The 18,429-nt window shown below is 41.1% G+C and overlaps 1 protein-coding gene across 1 annotated transcript; it reads left to right on the top strand.

Annotated features, from left to right (window-relative positions):
* The first annotated feature begins 22 nt into the window (after nucleotides 1–22).
* Nucleotides 23–9,256, top strand: LOC138962260 (forkhead box protein O-like). The gene is made up of 2 exons (XM_070334006.1): nucleotides 23–771; nucleotides 7,142–9,256. The coding sequence occupies exons 1-2, from the start codon at nucleotides 412–414 to the stop codon at nucleotides 8,693–8,695; spliced, it is 1,914 nt and encodes a 637-aa protein (XP_070190107.1). The 5' UTR covers nucleotides 23–411; the 3' UTR covers nucleotides 8,696–9,256.
* Nucleotides 9,257–18,429: the final 9,173 nt, after the last annotated feature.

The following is an 18,429-nucleotide window of genomic DNA, read 5'->3' as shown; positions in this document are numbered from 1 at the left end:
CCCGTGACAACAACTACGTCATCAGGTGCTCCCCTGTTCAGTGCTAGCAAAATGGCCGTATGGAATGCAAGATAGAGCCACTGTAAGAAGTTTGTCACTGGCATCGCACGCGCTTCAGCTGTCCGACAGCGCGCAGTGACACTGCTTGTGTTCCGTTCAGTGATTACTTGTTGTGTGGAGTGGAGTAACGAGCGACGAGGCGGTTCCCGGCACTGGTTTTACTTCTGGATTGTGACGGAAAGGGGAGTACTGTCGACTTGCACTGCGATCCTCGATCGGTTGTGGTGTAGAGCGGTGTGGTAGTGGTGTGTGAGTGAGTTGCGCAGTAGGCACGAGGCAATACTGCCTCCTTCTCGCTCGTTCGCTCCCCCTTTTTACTGTGCTTATCTCGGAACAGCCGTCTTCTTCAAGATGGACGCAACGGACATCGACCACAACTTCGAGCCCCAAATCAGGGCGCGATCCAACACTTGGCCGCTGCGCCCCAACCGTGATCTCGAACCCCAGAGCGGGGGAAGCCCTGTTTCGGAGGATTCGAGCCCCGCTGATGGGCAAGTGAAGGAGAAAGGCGACCCTCTGGGCCTGACGGCAAAGAAGAGTGGGTCAAGGAGAAACGCATGGGGGAACTTGTCCTATGCCGACTTGATCACAAAAGCTATCCAGAGCTCGCCCGAGAAGCGTTTGACTCTGTCGCAGATCTACGACTGGATGGTTCAAAACGTGCCCTATTTCAAAGACAAGGGGGACAGTACGAGCTCGGCAGGCTGGAAGGTCAGTAGCCTCTAAGTCTCATTGTGATTTTTCTCCCCTCGAGGACAACCTTCTAGCCTTCCTGCAGTAATGTGACCTAATGTGTGTGTGTGTGTGTGTTGCGTGACATACTGCCGATTCCAGTATGTGAGTGTGTGAGAGCCTCTAGCTGCTTTGTGTGTGTGTGTCGGAGACAGAGCATGTCTGTGGATGTAATGAGCGTCTGATTGCAGTGTGTGTGTGCGATGTTTGACGTTTAAGTCCGCATCCTCCTGTCGTGACAGGGAGGGCTTGGCACAAGCAGTGTAGTGTGCGTGCAGCCCCTCCCACCACCATCTCTTTTCCTTTCCTCGCACACTTCCCCTTTTTCGCCAGTCGACAGGCTGTCCTAGCTTTTGACATTCACCGTTCACTTTGACTAGGAGGAGGGCTCTTCTTTCTCTGTACTGTTCTCCAAATGTCTTCAAGCTTTTCCATTTCATCTTCCCTTTTCACCCACCTACGTGTTTTCATGCATTCTCCCGCCCCGCCCCCCTCCCCATGCAGTGCTCTTACTTCAGCGCACACCAGTCGCAAGATCTATCATCGTGTCTACACCGCGACCTTGGCTGCTATCTCTGCCCTTTGCCCACCACTGCGATAGATCTTTGCTCACTTCTCATTGCTCGCTATCCTCTCTCTCTCTCTCTCTCTCCAGGGCTTTCGTCTGATGTCGTCTGCTACTGTTCAGCACACTCTTGCGTGCATGCCTAGCTCATAATCATGACCCGATCACCTCTCATTTTTGGTTCACCTTTTCTTCTTCTCTTTCTTTCTAATAATTAGCAAAGCTTCCTGCCTACTGCTTTAAACTCTGGTTCACTGATTATGCAAAATCTGCTCATGCATTCGGAGTATACAAACAGACGGCCGTAGCTCTTGTGGTCAGTACAGTGGAAAAGGGCGATTTGAGACTGGTCTGGCAGGTCGCCAGCTCATTGGATAATCGCCCTGGCCGTTTGCCAGGCGCGGTGTGTGCTATACCGTATGCCGCTCTCTACTCTCGTCAGCTGTCTGGGGTTGTAGACCCCGGTGGCCTAAAATAGACCTAAGATCACCCTGGCCTGCTTGCCTGCCTTACCCTGATATAACTAACTCTCTCTCTCTCTCTCTCTCTCTCTCTCTCTCTCTCTCTCTCTCTCTCTCTCTCTCTCTCTCTCTGCAGTCAAAAATTAATGGTCTTTACGCGAAAGGCGAAATTACTACATTTAGTCAAGCTGTCGAACTCACAGGATGAAACTGAACGCACTGTATTTTTTCACCAAGACAGTACAGCTTCCTCAATCCTCGCGTGAAGGAAATCGCTCACCTCCCACGTGCAAAACGTAGTGATATTGACACGCCAGATTAGCGCGGTAGCGTATTGTGCTAAGGCCAAAAAAAAAAATTGTCTGTTTCTGGTAACATGGCTAAAAAAAATAGGGTCGGTAGGTCGGGATTTTTTTTTTTTTTTTTTTTTTTTTTTTTTTAACCCCCAAATGTAGACCAATAAAACTAACTTTAAAAATCGCGCAAAGAGACTGGATTCACTATACATAGAGACGAGACACTCAACACATTTACAAATCGTCAGCGGACTTTCGTTTTCACACGTTTTTGTTGTTCATTTTCTCACCCTGTCCTTTACCACCAAAAAATAAATAAAAATTTTTGAGTTTGGAAAAAAAAAGTTTAGGGTCGGCGCCGAAATTTAGGGTCGGTCGGGTGACCAGAAACAGAAAATTTTTTTTTGGCCTAAGCAGGAAAGTGCGCTTTATGTATTCTTGTTAACTTTCTAAGCTTGTTTTGAATACAACCTATCATATCATATATGTTTTTGGAATCAGGAAATGATAAAGAATAAGATGAAATCATTTTTTGGATCGATTTCTTACATTTTAATTGTAAGACTAATTAATCTATTTTCGTTAATTGTGATCACATTTTAAGAGTAAGCATAACATATGTATATATTTTTAGATTCAGAATGTGATGAAGAATACGATGCAATCAATTTTAAATCTGTTTGCGAAAAATCGATTTTAATGACAACTTTAATGAGCAAACTCATCAATTAATTTTTAAGCCTCCAAGCTGAAATGCAATACCAAAGTCCGGGCTTCGTCGAAGATTACTTGACCAAAATTTCAACCAATTTGGTTGAAAAATGAGAGCGTGACATTGCTGCCTCAACTTTCACGAAAAGCCGGATATGACGTCATCAAAGACATTTATCAAAAAAATGAAAAAAACATCTGGAGATACCATACTCAGGATCTCTCATGTCAAGTTTCATGAAGATCGGTCCAGTAGTTTTCTCTGAATCGCTCTACACACACACACACACACATACACCACGACCCTCGTCTCGATTCCCCCCTCTACGTTAAAACATTTAGTCAAAACTTGACTAAATGTAAAAATGAGCTGTGCAGAGTCCTACTTTGCTGCTAATCATTTTGTCTTTGAAGTGATCGAAATATGAGGTTTTGAATTTGATGGTTTTATGTTGAACTGAAGTCTTATCGACAAAATGGAACATTAATTCAAAAACAAAAGAACACCTACACAAACACTGAGAGACTGATCAGGTGAGTTTCAACAAAGATTTCAATACATGCACACACGTGTTCAGTAGAACTATATTATAGATACATCTGGGAAAAGAAATCTTTGGAGTATGAGGGGCGAGTCTAGTGCAGATTTCCCCTGACTGGGCGGGATTTTAGGAGCAAGATTCCCAAAAAGTTGACACTGAAATGATTCACTGTTCTGTGTTGTCTTTTGTAGTTGAAGTAGCCAAGAAGGCAAAAAAGCGAGATGAGGAAATGGAAGAGTGATGCTTCAGCGTAAGGCGTTAACTTAAATCTAGAAACAGGTTGTAGGTTCTCACTTCAGAGGACTGTGCAGTGTTGCTGTATTGCATTAGTTTCTGCCCTTGACACTAGCCTTCTTTTTCATCAGTACTTCAACTTGGCATTTTTTTGAAACCATTTAACCTTTTTGATTAGAAAGAACTTACTCTTTGGCAGTTTTTGGTGCAAGATTGGTTACACTGTGTGGAAATATTTTGCATATATATATATGATTACCCGCTTCGCCGGGTACCGGCTTCGCCGGGAAGAAGTAGAACCGAATACCAGGCTGCGCCTGGGACCCGGCTAAAGCCGGGTGTACGCCGGCGCACGAAGGAAAGGAGATAAACGCGCAAAACACTGGAGACCTTCTAAAAATAGTAACGTGCAGTGACCCTCTAAAAATAGTAACGTAGTAACGGGAATATGGATTGACGCCACACGGAGGAAGGGAGATAATCACTGCTGAAAACACTGGAGAAGATAAGGAAGAGTTACTGGTAGTGGATCCAGACAAAAAACAAAAAAAAAATCGGTTCAGCGCGCACAGCGCTGCGCGCTGAGAGCACGTGTTGAAATATCTCATCGACCAGGTTGTGTCCAGGGTGTACCTGAATATGATCACCAAATTTGAAACAGATCCATCGAGAACCTTGGCCGCGCATCGCGCACAGACACACACACAGACACACAGACACTAGTCGTAGATAGATGTATATATACTTTTAGAGCCTGAGGGATTCATTTTGCATGCTCTGGCTCTTTCCCTTTCACCAGTTTAGTCAAATTAAATATGTGTATTTTGTGGTGTTTGCCAGATACTGTGAGAGTGTGCCTGAAAATGAACTTACACATGCCCGTAGACCATGAAATACGACTTGATTGTCTGCAGTGACTTTGATTTTTCACAACATTTAATGTCAACTTGTGTTAAAGCTGTGGGTGCGTGTGGTGACTGTACATGTAGCATATTGTGTGGTTTTATAGAAGCAAGCACTTCAGAAATCTGAAGTTCTCTGGGTCTTAGCCCTGGTTATACTACTGTGCAAGCACTTGTAAATTGCACAGGGGAACTTTGTGGTATCAACAAACAGTTAATTCGGCTCACTTGAAAAGAATATCATTGACGTTGAAACTTGAATTAAGGAGCAATCATCTGCTCGTTTTGAATTTGACTGAATGCCTTCTTTTATATTGCTGGTTTTCATTCCCGCAGTGATTTGCATACCCAGCACTTGTGACTGTTGGACTTAGAGAGCTAAGTACGCCACAACTCTTTGTAGAGCTAGTGTTTTGCACCAGTTCAGCTGAAGGCCACCAGCACTGAATGTTGAAAATGCTCCCATTTGGAAAGAAATCTGATGCTATTCATGCAACGCCTCCGTAACCGTAACAGCTTCTGAAGAGAACTTTTTGGCACAACTGATCAAAAAGAATTTGTAAACCTGGTTGCCTGCCAAACCTCTTAATTGTGTTTGTTTGTTTTGGGGCTCATCAAGTCTTATGGTGTCCTGCCTAAGATGATAACAATGAAATCGTTTGTAAAAAAAATATAAAAAAATTAAAAAAAGCTTTTGGCTCCTTGCAAGCAGGTCAATGAAACTTTTTCAAGACTTCTTTCATGTGAACCTTTGCTGATTGTCATCTGAAGAACAGTCGGTTGACACTGGGAATCATTAGCCACTGTCAAATCATCTATCATACTACATGATGACTAATTCTGCAGAGCTCTTTTTATAATGACATGCGACAGAAATATGATGTTCCTTACTTTTTATTTTAAAATAATTGAAGTACTTCCTTTATTTGAAATGTGAGTGCAGTGAAGTAAAGAAAATAATGCAATGCCGCATTCAAGTTGCAACACAAAAGTTATAAATACCCTTATTATTATTATTATTATTATTATTATTAAAAGTTGACGGCCTTTGAGAACCTTAGCACATGTGGTATTGTTCCTTCTGTTAAGGTTTAAGTTGCCATTTAATTTAGGTTATATTCCTATAATAATCTAAAGGCCTGAAAATGGATATATATATATATATCACAACCATATATGACATGTACACAGAATTCTGAAATAATCTGTAACAGCTGATTTTAGTTATTAGTATCAAACACTTTATAAGTAAGCATTTCATTTTCAGGCACTTACAGTGACACAGTCACTTGGAATGTAGGACTTGATCTATCAGGCAAAGGCCTCATGGTTGATGCAACTATCAATATGATGATTTTGAATACACCATGGTGGCGGAAGCTACTGGAGTCGATAGACAGAGAAAGGACAGGCATCAATTAAAACAATAATTGCTGATGGCATAGAAATGTGCAATCATATGCACAAAGCCCAGATATGCTTGGCTGACGGAGCATACATGTAGTTATACAATGGATCCCCCTTTGAAGAACCCAACAAATTAGAAAAACTCGGACGTCTTGAAAAGGAGGGAGTCTTATAAGTATAATGGAACATTTGCAGAGGTTATGAACAGAACCTAAAAAATGTAGTTTTTAAACTCAAGAGGGGAAGCCTTACATCCAGAGGTCTTAAAAGGAGGAGTGTCACTATAGTCACAGAAACAAGTCCCATCTGTATGGCTGCGCACATTTGCATAGCAAGCTCATTTTATAGTAAGGCAGGGAGTTATGTTAATTGTACACACCAACCAGCCTTACAGTTACACTTAAAGGTACATCTGCACACAGGACACTGCTGGTCTTGCGCAACTGTGTATCACTACAGTGGTGTGCTAATACTAGACCCAGCCTGCTTTTGGCAAGACTTCAGTCAGTCTCTCTCTTCCCCTTTGATCTAGTTGCCCAAAGTCGCAGTTTGCAAGTGGCATGGTTACTGTTATAGTCTCACTCTGAGAACAGTTGGCAGTGAAGTATACCCAAGGGTGGGTGTATAAGGTTGTGGTTGCATAGTGCCTTCAATTTCATGCACTGGCACTGGGTCACATTATTTGTGAAGTCACTTGGTTTCAGAAGGTTCCTCTTCCCAATTCATTTTGCTGAAATAGGGGTTCATGGTGATACTGATAGTCATTGACAGTTTCTTTTTAGGTTCAGGGACTTTGAACTAACACAACGAGACTGATTTGTTGCAAAGGTTGAAGTACACGGCCATATTATTGGCGGGTGTCTTGGTGCAAAAGTTGCAACAACAGAATTAAACAATGTTTTCAAACAAATTGAGCAGTCAAAATATTATTTGCGTACTACGTGTACGTAAGTAACATAACAACTGTCAAATTTCTGACAGATTCAACACAAAATATCCTTGGTCACAGAAAGCATGACAGAGAGAGAGAGAGTGTGTGTTTGTAATTCTCTATGATCTATTGAAGGGGGCATAGTTGTCTTTGACCTGCCTCTGTTACTTTATGAATGAAAATTTTAGAGTTGCCAGTTTCTTTCACCATCTTTTCCTCATCAATAACTGTAACCGTAAGAATTCCATTTCTGTAAAAAGATTCTCCTGAATTTAACTTGTATACTCCTGTGTTGTGCAGAACTCGATCCGACACAACCTGTCCCTACACAGTCGCTTCATGCGAATCCAGAACGAGGGCACGGGGAAGAGCTCCTGGTGGGTCATTAACCCGGATGCCAAACCTGGCAAGGCCCCACGGCGCAGAGCTGGCAGCATGGAGACCAAAAACTACGACAAAAAGCGTGGCCGAATCAGGAAAAAGATCGGGGAGCTGAGGGCTGCCCAGGAGAATGGGGGAAGCCCGCTGGGCAGCGAGGATTACCTGGACTCCTTGGGCTTCGGGGATTTCAGGCCTCGCACCAGCTCCAACGCCAGCAGCTGCGGCCGTCTGTCTCCCATTCAGGCGGGTCTGGAGCCCGATCTCCACGACAGCCAGGTGCCGCCTATGTCCCCGATTCCATGGGGTGCTGAGGCAGAGGTGGACAGTTCGCAGGGGATGTACACCGGAGGGGAGAATTTTTCAGAGCTTGTGGATTCATTGGTTGGGGGCATGAAGCTCTCCGGCCAAGACAGCATTGAGATGCCCAACGGCTTTACCTCGGATGCCTACCTCACTAACGGCGTGGGGCAGGATTACGGGCAACCCCCTCAGAACTTCCTGGGTGTGAACGACAGTCTGGGCGAGGCCGGACAGTACTCCCATCTGCCTGCTCCCCCTCCCTACCCTGACCGCAGCCCCGGCTGCCCCTCCCCTCAGCAGCCCACTCAGCTCAGCCCCCGGGAGCCCGCGTCCATGAACAGGGGTAGCTACTCTAATCTGCACGGCAGTATAAACAGCGCCTTTAGCCAGCCCGCCGACATGTACGCAGAGTCTGTCATGGACCGCATGAACAGCCCTGCCCACCTTTCCATCAACACCCCAACACAGCCCATGAACACCCCAGACCGATCTCAACAGAACAGCCCAAACCCCCAGTCCTTCGCCACTCACCTCAGTCCTCAGACGCACAGGGCCAACACGCCACAAGGCATGCGCAGCCCCCTCAACTGCCAGCTCTCTCCGCAACAGACACGTGCAATGCTGGGCTCCCCGGCACAGCGTGCCAGCCCTGTTCCGTCCTTGCAGCAGCAGCATGCGGCGGCCTTGCAGCAGGCAGTCAACGTGTCAATCCTGCGCAACGCTCTGACACGCAGTCCTCTGGTGTACGGGCAGCCCACCACCACCACCCAGTTCACCATGGGTCTCAGCCCCACCTGCTCCACCACCGCTTCCTCCAGCAACATCAACACCAACATGCTGAACGTCACGCTCTCTCCCCACCACCACATCCAGCAGCAGCAACTACAGCAGCAGCAGATGCGCATTTCGCCATCAAACAGCAATGGTTTCCTCGGGGAAGCGACTACGGGTAGCACCGGCTGTGGGCTGATGGCCAACAGCAGCCTGACCAACGGCAACAACAACAACATGCCGCTTGATATAGACATGGAGTCTCTGATGGCTGTGGACTATGACATGGATCAGGTTATTAAAGAGGAGCTGAGTCTGGAGGGCAACTTGGACTGTAACTTCGACAATGTTATCAACGCCCCTACCTCTGCAACAGCTGCCAGCCAAAATTTTGTACATTGACCACTTCTGCTTAGTAAGCATCTCCCCCCTTACCCCCAGTGTAGTGTGTTGCAGAACTGTACTGTATAATCTTCAGACCTCTGCGACTTTGTGTGTCTGGTCCCGAGTTGGGTTACCTATTCACTCATGATTTGTGATTTTTGTGTTACTGACGTTGATATCTTGTGCAGCATGTGGTAATGATAATGTCTTTGTGAACTGTACTATAATCTACTTTTGTGTGATGTGTCATTCTCTTGCTTCTCGAGAGCAGTGGTTTGGCCGGTCTCATTTGCGTCAATGGATTTAATATTGTGCTGTGGGAGAGAACAGTTTCGTGTTACTGGAACTAACACTTGGATAATGTTTGCCCAAACGACAGAAAGCAGATTTGTGTTTGTGCTTTGTTCAATTGCATAAGACGAAGAAGTCTGTGTTTCAGTACTTTCACACAGTGCAGACTTTTGACAAGTCGATGACAGAATAGGGCAGCGTCATTCGATTCACGATCAAGTCATCCTAGACTAGTGCATTTGTGTCATGACATATGATTTTGGATTATAAATATACTTGATGACTGAGGCTGGATCAGTGTGTTAAAAATTGTGTGGATTTTTATCATGACGTGTGTTTACTGTTTAGGTTACGTGCTGTGAACCTATTGGATACAAGTACAGCACACAATGTTTATAATTAAAACAATTGGGTGGTACATGGTACATGGTTTGAGTGATTCTGACATTCTCCCGACAACAGTACAATAGAAATATCCTGCACACATATCAAGTTTTCTTTTGTTTTGCTTGCATAGTTTTGTTTATTACCAAAAGACAAGAAACTAATTTCTGCTTTTAGTAGTATTAGCATTGTTCATGTGCACACTCGCATTCAGTGGCTGACTTTGCCTCCTCTTTCTATCAGCGCTTCAATCACAAGAACTTGATAGAGGGTCTATAAATTACTTAACATAACTTGGCCAGATATGTTCTTTTTTTTTTTTTAATTTAAAGCTCACAGTTAGTGTAACTATAAATACTAAATTAGTGAATTGCAAGTGCCATTACCAATGCACAACTTTGCTTTGATCAAAGGGTAGCACGGACGCTAAAGTGACATGCCTTGAACATGAAATTACATTTCAAAAACTGCTGACTGCACTTATTCAATCGAATCCCTTTGATGTTTAATGTGAAACTTTGTCTTCGAGCAGTCTTGGATATCTCTTAATTAAAAACAGGATGTGCAAGTTGTGGCCTTGAGTGCTGGCTTTCTTAATTATTAGCAAGTTCTTATTGCATTTGGCATTTGCAGGCATTTCTTTTTTCTCAGGTAAACTGATCAACTGATTTTTATATTTAGTCAAGTTTTGACTAAATATTTTAACATCGAGGGGGAATCGAAACGAGGGTCGTGGTGTATGTGCGTGTGTCTGTGTGTCTGTGTGTGTGTGTAGAGCGATTCAGACTAAACTACTGGACCGATCTTTATGAAATTTGACATGAGAGTTCCTGGGTATGAAATCCCCGAACGTTTTTTTCATTTTTTTGATAAATGTCTTTGATGACGTCATATCCGGCTTTTTCGTGAAAGTTGAGGCGGCACTGTCACGCCCTCATTTTTCAACCAAATTGGTTGAAATTTTGGTCAAGTATTCTTCGACGAAGCCCGGACTTCGGTATTGCATTTCAGCTTGGTGGCTTAAAAATTAATTAATGACTTTGGTCATTAAAAATCTGAAAATTGTAAAAAAAAATCAAAATTTATAAAACGATCCAAATTTACGTTTATCTTATTCTCCATCATTTGCTGATTCCAAAAACATATAAATATGTTATATTCGGATTAAAAACAAGCTCTGAAAATTAAATATATAAAAATTATTATCAAAATTAAATTGTCCAAATCAATTTAAAAATACTTTCATCTTATTCCTTGTCGGTTCCTGATTCCAAAAACATATAGATATGATATGTTTGGATTAAAAACACGCTCAGAAAGTTAAAACAAAGAGAGGTACAGAAAAGCGTGCTATCCTTCTTAGCGCAACTACTACCCCGCTCTTCTTGTCAATTTCACTGCCTTTGCCATGAGCGGTGGACTGACGATGCTACGAGTATACGGTCTTGCTGAAAAATGGCATTGCGTTCAGTTTCATTCTGTGAGTTCGACAGCTACTTGACTAAATATTGTATTTTCGCCTTACGCGACTTGTTTTTATTCAGTAGTCAGGTTACTGGAATCATAAGGAAAAAGTTGGTCATCTTTTAAACTTGTTAACACACAGTGACACTGGTTGTATACAGATTTGACTTTGGCTCCCCAAAAAATGTTGGTTTAGGGTAACGTGACCAAAAATATAGGGTCGGTAGATAGGCTTTTTTAATTGTTTTAATTTAGTTGATCTCATAATAATATGAAAACATCACTAACAGTAACACCATTTTGTCTCAAGCTCAAAGGAGGTTACTTCCCTTAGTCTCGGTATGGTTTGCAAAATGTGCCAAAAGTTTGTTATTTTTGTGGTGGGTTTTTTAGAAATCAAAAAACACGTTTTAGGGTTGGCGGGGAAAAATAGGGTTGGTCGGGTTACTCTAAACCAAAATTTTTTTGTGTGGGCTTACCTGAAACTGTCTCTTTATCACACTTGTAGTAACCACCTTGGGAGGTGGGACCAGGTTTGATATCGTATCATAATGTTTCGATATTTCACCCATTCTCTGCACACAACTCGTGTTTTGTTTTGTGTTTGTGCGTTGTACAGTACAAGAGCGCACAAAAGAATATATTTATCTGTGCTGCATTGCCTTATGTTTGACTGATATCAGTTAGGACAAGGGAAGTCTTAATGTTCAGCAATCTTTGAACTGTCCTTGTGATCTTTACAGACAGCTTTTTATTTTGTTTTGAATCTTTAATTGCTAGTGATAGCAGGGTTTCTCTTCTTTTTTATCCTTTTGTTTTTGTTTTGTTAAGATATAATTTGATAAAATTTGATGGGATGGAGGATGGGAGATAGACTCTGCCAATGGTATCTCTTTTACGCAATAGTACCGTTAACGGTTAAGTGACTTGTGTCATTATTCATGCACAAACATGATATCAATTCACGTAGTGATCTGGTCCAGATCTTCAAGAATTTCCCCCATTTTATGGATATCATTTGAAGCCAACCTGCTGACAACAGGTTGAGGGAATGTCACCTTAACTCAAGAAGCAGTACTTGATTGAAATGTGAAACACTAGATTGTCATAATACACATTTCTGAAATTGTAATACCTTGGACAATATCACATACACAATGTTCTCACCTGTTTGAAATGGAGAGAAAAATCAGATCTTACAAATAGTATTTCTTCCAATAATTTCTTTTTTATATAATATATGTTTGTCAGTTCATTGTAGGGGAAACAACTGATCCTTTTATGTTTCAGATGCAAGTTTTCTTTGCAATCAGCAGTCATCCTGATTAAGGACTTGCTATTTTAGATTTAGAAGTCTGCTAAATATTGATCCCTACAATAATTCATTTAAAAATTTACCGCTGCTGAAAAATAGATTAGACAATGAAGTTCTTCTCTGGCTGCCAGGATTTTACTGGATTCTTGTAGCATTGATAATAACTCGGTTGAATTTCATGGAGCAAATGTTGCCAGATGTTGTTAAGAAACTATAAATATTTTAAACTTTATTTGATTGTTTATGAACATAGAACTATTGCCAAAGATTGGAGTTTTTCAATTGGACTGAATGCAATATTTTCCAGATTTCAAATTAACTATACACATAGAGATAAGTAATTAACAGATTATTTTCCTAATTATTTTTTTAATTACAGTCTTTTGTAGGAGGTCACTCTTCCTTAGACTCTGTAAAGGTTTAAGACTGTGTTAAATGCTGAATATTTCAGTTGAAATGTTGTGAAAATTTCACCTCCTTATCTCCTTGGTCGTTAGCACTAGCAGGTGTGGAAATAATGTCTGTTTATGTTGTGTATTTCAATAATGCTTGAACTTGTTTTCTTGAGTCTCATAAAAAAAGACTTGTGAGAAATTGTCGAAGAAAACTGCTTGCAATTTAAACTCGGTGGTTTATTGGTTTTCGTTGTTGAATTGTGCATAACTTGCATTTGTGTACACTGTACATAAATTCATACATGTATAGATCACTCATTTAAGACTTGTTTCCGTGTGTATCTTTTGTTTCAAAAGAGATGCTTTCAACTTTTGTGATCTTTCCATTCAAGACTTGTTACTCATTGTACCGACTCAGTGATTGTTGCTGATGAAACAGGCCATATATGCTTCAAGCTTACCTTTCCTCAGCAGGCATGAAATTCATTCACACGTTGGCAGATTACTGGCAATTTTAAAGCGCCAGAGAAATTTCGTGAGAACCCAGGGTTGTACAGTTTGGTGTCATTTTTTTTTAAAAATGGGGGGGAGGGGGGGGCTTAGAATGGGGGGGGGGGGGGGGGGGGGGGTGGGGGGTGTAAAAGGAATGATTGATAAGCACCAAGGATCGATTGTTGCTGTTCAATTGAAAAATGCAATTCAGCTGTGAGGATCCTTCTGTGTATTGTGAGTTCATAATTATATGATTTCATGGCTGATCTGAAGTGTAGTTTTAGTGCAAACAGAGCTGCCAACTGCTACGCTTTTAGCATAGCATGCTACGTTTTAAGAGAATTTCCTACGTCAAGCTTAGAATTGCAGTATGGTCAAACAAACAATCACAAGCATGCAATAGTTTGCTCTTTTTTTGTGTGAGTCCTGGTGCTCATTTCTGATTCTCACTCCGTGTAGCAGTCAGAATTTATGTCATAAAACATTGTCCACACTGAAAAGTGGCACTGCAGACACTCTATTGGCAAATATGTTTCTTTTTTACATTTAGTCAAGTTTTGACTAAATGTTTTAACATAGAGGGGGAATCGAGACGAGGGTCGTGGTGTATATAACGTATGTGTGTGTGTGTGTGTGCGCGCGTGTGTCTGTGTGTGTGTGTAGAGCGATTCAGACTAAACTACTGGACCGATCTTTATGAAATTTGACACGGGAGTTCCTGGGAATGATATCCCCGGACGTTTTTTTCTTTTTTTTTTGATAAATGTCTTTGATGACGTCATATCCGGCTTTTTGTAAAAGTTGAGGCGGCACTGTCACACCCTCATTATATTTAGTCAAGTTTTGACTAAATATTTTAACGTAGAGGGGGGAATCGAGACGAGGGTCGTGGTGTATGTGTGTGTGTGTCTGTCTGTCTGTCTGTCTGTCTGTCTGTGTGTGTGTGTAACTGGACCGATCTTTATGAAATTTTACATGAGAGTTCCTGGGATTGATATCCCCGAACGTTTTTTTCATTTTTTTGATAAATGTCTTTGATGACGTCATATCCGGCTTTTCGTGAAAAATGAGGCGGCACTGTCACGCTCTCATTTTTCAACCAAATTGGTTGAAATTTTGGTCAAGTAATCTTCGACGAAGCCCGGACTTCGGTATTGCATTTCAGCTTGGTGGCTTAAAAATTAATTAATGACTTTGGTCATTAAAAATCGGAAAATTGTAAAAAAAAAATAAAAATTTATACAACGATCCAAATTTACGTTCATCTTATTCTCCATCATTTTCTGATTCCAAAAACATATAAATATGTTATATTTGGATTAAAAACAAGCTCTGAAAATTAAATATATAAAAATTATTATCAACATTAAATTGTCCAAATCAATTTAAAAACACTTTCATCTTATTCCTTGTCGGTTCCTGATTCCATAAACATATAGATATGATATGTTTGGATTAAAAACACGCTCAGAAAGTTAAAACAAAGAGAGGTACAGAAAAGCGTGCTATCCTTCTTAGCGCAACTACTACCCCGCTCTTCTTGTCAATTTCACTGCCTTTGCCATGAGCGGTGGACTGACGATGCTACGAGTATACGGTCTTGCTGAAAAATGGCATTGCGTTCAGTTTCATTCTGTGAGTTCGACAGCTACTTGACTAAATGTTGTATTTTCGCCTTACGCGACTTGTTTTTCAATCAAATTGATTGAAATTTTGGCCAAGCAATCTTCAACGAAGGCCGGACTTCGGTATTGCATTTCAGTTTGGTGGCTTAAAAATTAATTAATGACTTTGGTCATTAAAAATCTGAAAATTGTAATAAAAATTTGTTTTATAAAACGATCCAAATTTACGTTCATCTTATTCTTCATCATTTTCTGATTCCAAAAACATATAAATATGTTATATTTGGATTAAAAACAAGCTCTGAAAGTTAAAACGAAGAGAGGTACAGTAAAGCGTGCTATGAAGCACAGCGCAATCGCTACCGCGCCAAACAGGCTCGTCACTTTCACTGCCTTTTGCACTAGCGGCGGACTACGTTCAGTTTCATTCTGTGAGTTCCACAGCTTGACTAAATGTAGTAATTTCGCCTTACGCGACTTGTTTGTTTTTGTCTCCAAAAGTTTTCCTAATCAGTCTGTTTTGTTACTTTTCTCCCAAATTACTACATAGACTATGTGAGACTGAAAAAGGGCATACATGTTGTAAGTTTATATTCAACAAAATAAATTCATAGGACCAGGCATTATGGTGAACTTGCCATGCCGTTTTCTCATTTGAAAACATTTTGACCTGAATCTAAGGTGAGATGTACCATGCTCTAATTCTCAACTCATTGACAGCTTTCAAGCATGTGTATTAGTGTTAAACGTAGATTTACGTTCAGACCATTCACTAGCCTCCCCTCCGTCTAAGGTCTGGGTGGCCGAGTGGTAAACGCACTTGCCTCGGAAGCGAGAGGTTGCGAGTTCGACCCTGGGTCAGGGCGTTAGCAATTTTCTCCCCCCCCTTTCCTAACCTAGGTGGTGGGTTCAAGTGCTAGTCTTTCGGATGAGACGAAAAACCGAGGTCCCTTCGTGTACACTACATTGGGGTGTGCACGTTAAAGATCCCACGATTGACAAAAGGGTCTTTCCTGGCAAAATTGTATAGGCGTAGATAAAAATGTCCACCAAATACCCGTGTGACTTGGAATAAAGGCCGTGAAAGGTGAATGCTAGCCCTAATAGGCTTGAGGTTTGCTGGCCGATGTGAATGCGTGATATATTGTGTAAAAAAATTCCATCTCACACGGCAGAAATTAATATGTAAAGCGCATTGAGCATATATATATGATTATGCGCTATATCAAATGTCCATTATTATTATTATTATTATTATTAAAGTATATTTTGACAGAATGGGTTAGAACTGTAAGCACTGGATATAATTCCACAACACTCATGAAGTACCAGAGGGGAGAGGTTAATTGCATCCTAAAAGCTGTATTAATTTTTGTTCTGTACGTTTCCTTTTTCCCAACTGAAACCTACCATTGTGTGTGAGTTTGGGAGAAGGTGCAGATACATTCAATGTGATTATGAGCCTTTGAAAGCCTTTGAAAGCCTTTTGAATCATCATTTCCTCATGGGTCGTTGAATCATTTTCTCATGTTGTAAGGGATGTGAAAACACATGTAATTTACAAAATAACAATATTGTATCGATTGACACATCATGAGTACATGATACTTGAATAGACCTGCCCCTAAAGGTCATATCCCTCCTTCCAACTTAAATCCAGTCCCCGTTATCTGCCTCACCCGTCCCCACTCAGTTACTGTCGCTATTTGTATGTTCCCGTCTGTATTCAGTCTCAGTCTATCTTTCTATGTGCCTCTATGGTTCAGTTTCATTCTGATAAGTCACTGTTCATTCTCGTTCTAATACATCTCCGTTCATTCTCATTTAATCACTCTTATGTTCATTCTCGTTTTGATAAGTTGTGATCATTCTCATTTGATCATTATGTTCATTTTCGTTCTGATACATCTCCGTTCATTCGCATTTGATCACGCTATGTTCATTCTCGTTTTGATAGGTCTGATCATTCTCATTCGTATCAGCCTCTGTTCATTGTCATTCTGATGAATATTCAGGGTCATCTGTCAAATCTCTGTCCATTTTCATTCTTTGTTCATTCTCATCATGATAAGCCTCTGTTCATTCTCATTCTGATTATTCATTGTTCGTGTTGACCATGTGGAGTTTGCTGTCTTGTGATCTATAAATTGAACGGTGGAAGTTCTAAATTACGAAATGAAAGAGAACGAAATATGAGTTGGAGGAAGTCGAGAATACAAAACAAGATTGTTGAAAGTGATAATGAAGTTCATGGGGTTGTTATTGACGTTTGTTCTTGAACATGTGTATATTGTACAGTGTAACGTTACAAATGTTTTAGTGCGATGTTCTGATCACTTTCTCATTGCTACATTACTGATCGTTACATGTATTGTTACATAACTCGAAGGCTCCTCCGTGCTAAATACTTTGGGCGTGTTACGGACCCATCTTGAGAAGATATGTGATGTTTATTTTGTATATTGTTTGTTCCAGGGTTATGAACAGAGAATAAAAAAAGAAATGTACTGTTTATGTTAGTTAAGGCTGATTCAATATTTTAGTATTATCTGTGCGTGTAATTGTAGTGTGTGTGTGTGTGTGTGTGTGTGTGTGTAATCGAAAGAGAGAGAAACAGGAAATGTGTGATTCTCTGTGTGTCCGAAGGGAAGAGAGAGAGAGAGTGTGTGTATGTGTGTGCGCGCGCGTTTGCTCTGACGCATACGCTTGCTGTTGAGATGATTGGGGTTTTAAAGGCCTACTATCTCAGGCGCCATTTGGGAACGTTTTCTGGTGCATTAGACCTTTAAAAGTTCAGGGGACATTCGTTGTGCTGTAGTTTAGATACACCTGCAGTAATTAGCTCGAAATTGTTCGCAACTATGCTAATTAGTTAAATACATTTTATTCGATGAACAGTGGTCGAGTCAAACTCTCCTGTGTCAAATAGTGTCGATCTTTGTTTGTCGTCATATTTATATCCAGTACTGATGGGTACGCATTCGCCCTGACAGATGAAAACGTCTGACTCAGAATGTCAAATCTATATGATATAATCTAGCCAGCGCACTCATTCCATGCTTATTACGCAGTGACACAAGGTAAACAAACAAATTTTCAATACGCTGTCTCAAAAGACCACCCAACACAGTATTTTGATTTGAATAACAGAACGTTCAAACTGTAAATGATAATCTAAGGCATTCCTCTTGTCTAGACTAAAGTGTCATCAACTTTACCCCGAAACCGAACTCTGTAGCCCTTTCTGCGAATTCAAATCTGTATCTCTACAAATGAAGACCGGTCAGAGTCAAAATCAAAACGAAGCCATGATGCGATGGAAGAACTTGGGGAGAAATCACCGTGTCAGATCATTACCCGTACACAACCGTTTAAAATTTGAATAGCCAAGCGTTCAAACACTAATTCTAAGGTATTCATGGTGTGTGATGACATGATTACAATCCCCCAACAGAACTGTCCGTAAAGCTATTGGGGGCGATTAGAGGCAGTTTTTGGACAAGTTATATATCCCTTTTATGCATACTCAATCAAGCTGAGGAGTATAGCATTAATTATTCATACACACTGTCACAAATAAATTAAAGAATATGATCACGGCATACACGACGGGAAATTCAAAACCACCCTGAATCCTTTAGCAAAACGTAATTAAGCTCAGTTAATTACTCCAAGGGCATACAAACTGAGAAAACAAACTCGCTATTTTAGGAATTGCGCAGACGTAAAGGCGGAAGTTCGACAGCAATACTTGTGACATGTTTAAGCTTTAATTAGGCGGAAGAC

The sequence above is a fragment of the Littorina saxatilis genome, linkage group LG3 (genome assembly GCF_037325665.1).
Source record: "Littorina saxatilis isolate snail1 linkage group LG3, US_GU_Lsax_2.0, whole genome shotgun sequence".
Classification (NCBI taxonomy): Eukaryota; Metazoa; Mollusca; class Gastropoda; order Littorinimorpha; family Littorinidae; genus Littorina; species Littorina saxatilis.
Note: the sequence above shows the minus strand (reverse complement) of the source record. Positions and strands in the feature narration are given on the sequence as shown.

Excerpts from the sequence above, each read along its gene's own strand:
- LOC138962260 (XM_070334006.1), top strand. The coding sequence starts at position 412 with ATGGACGCAACGGACATCGACCACAACTTCGAGCCCCAAATCAGGGCG. Across the intron at positions 772-7,141 it reads CGAGCTCGGCAGGCTGGAAG|AACTCGATCCGACACAACCT; the intron begins GTCAGTAGCCTC and ends TGTGTTGTGCAG.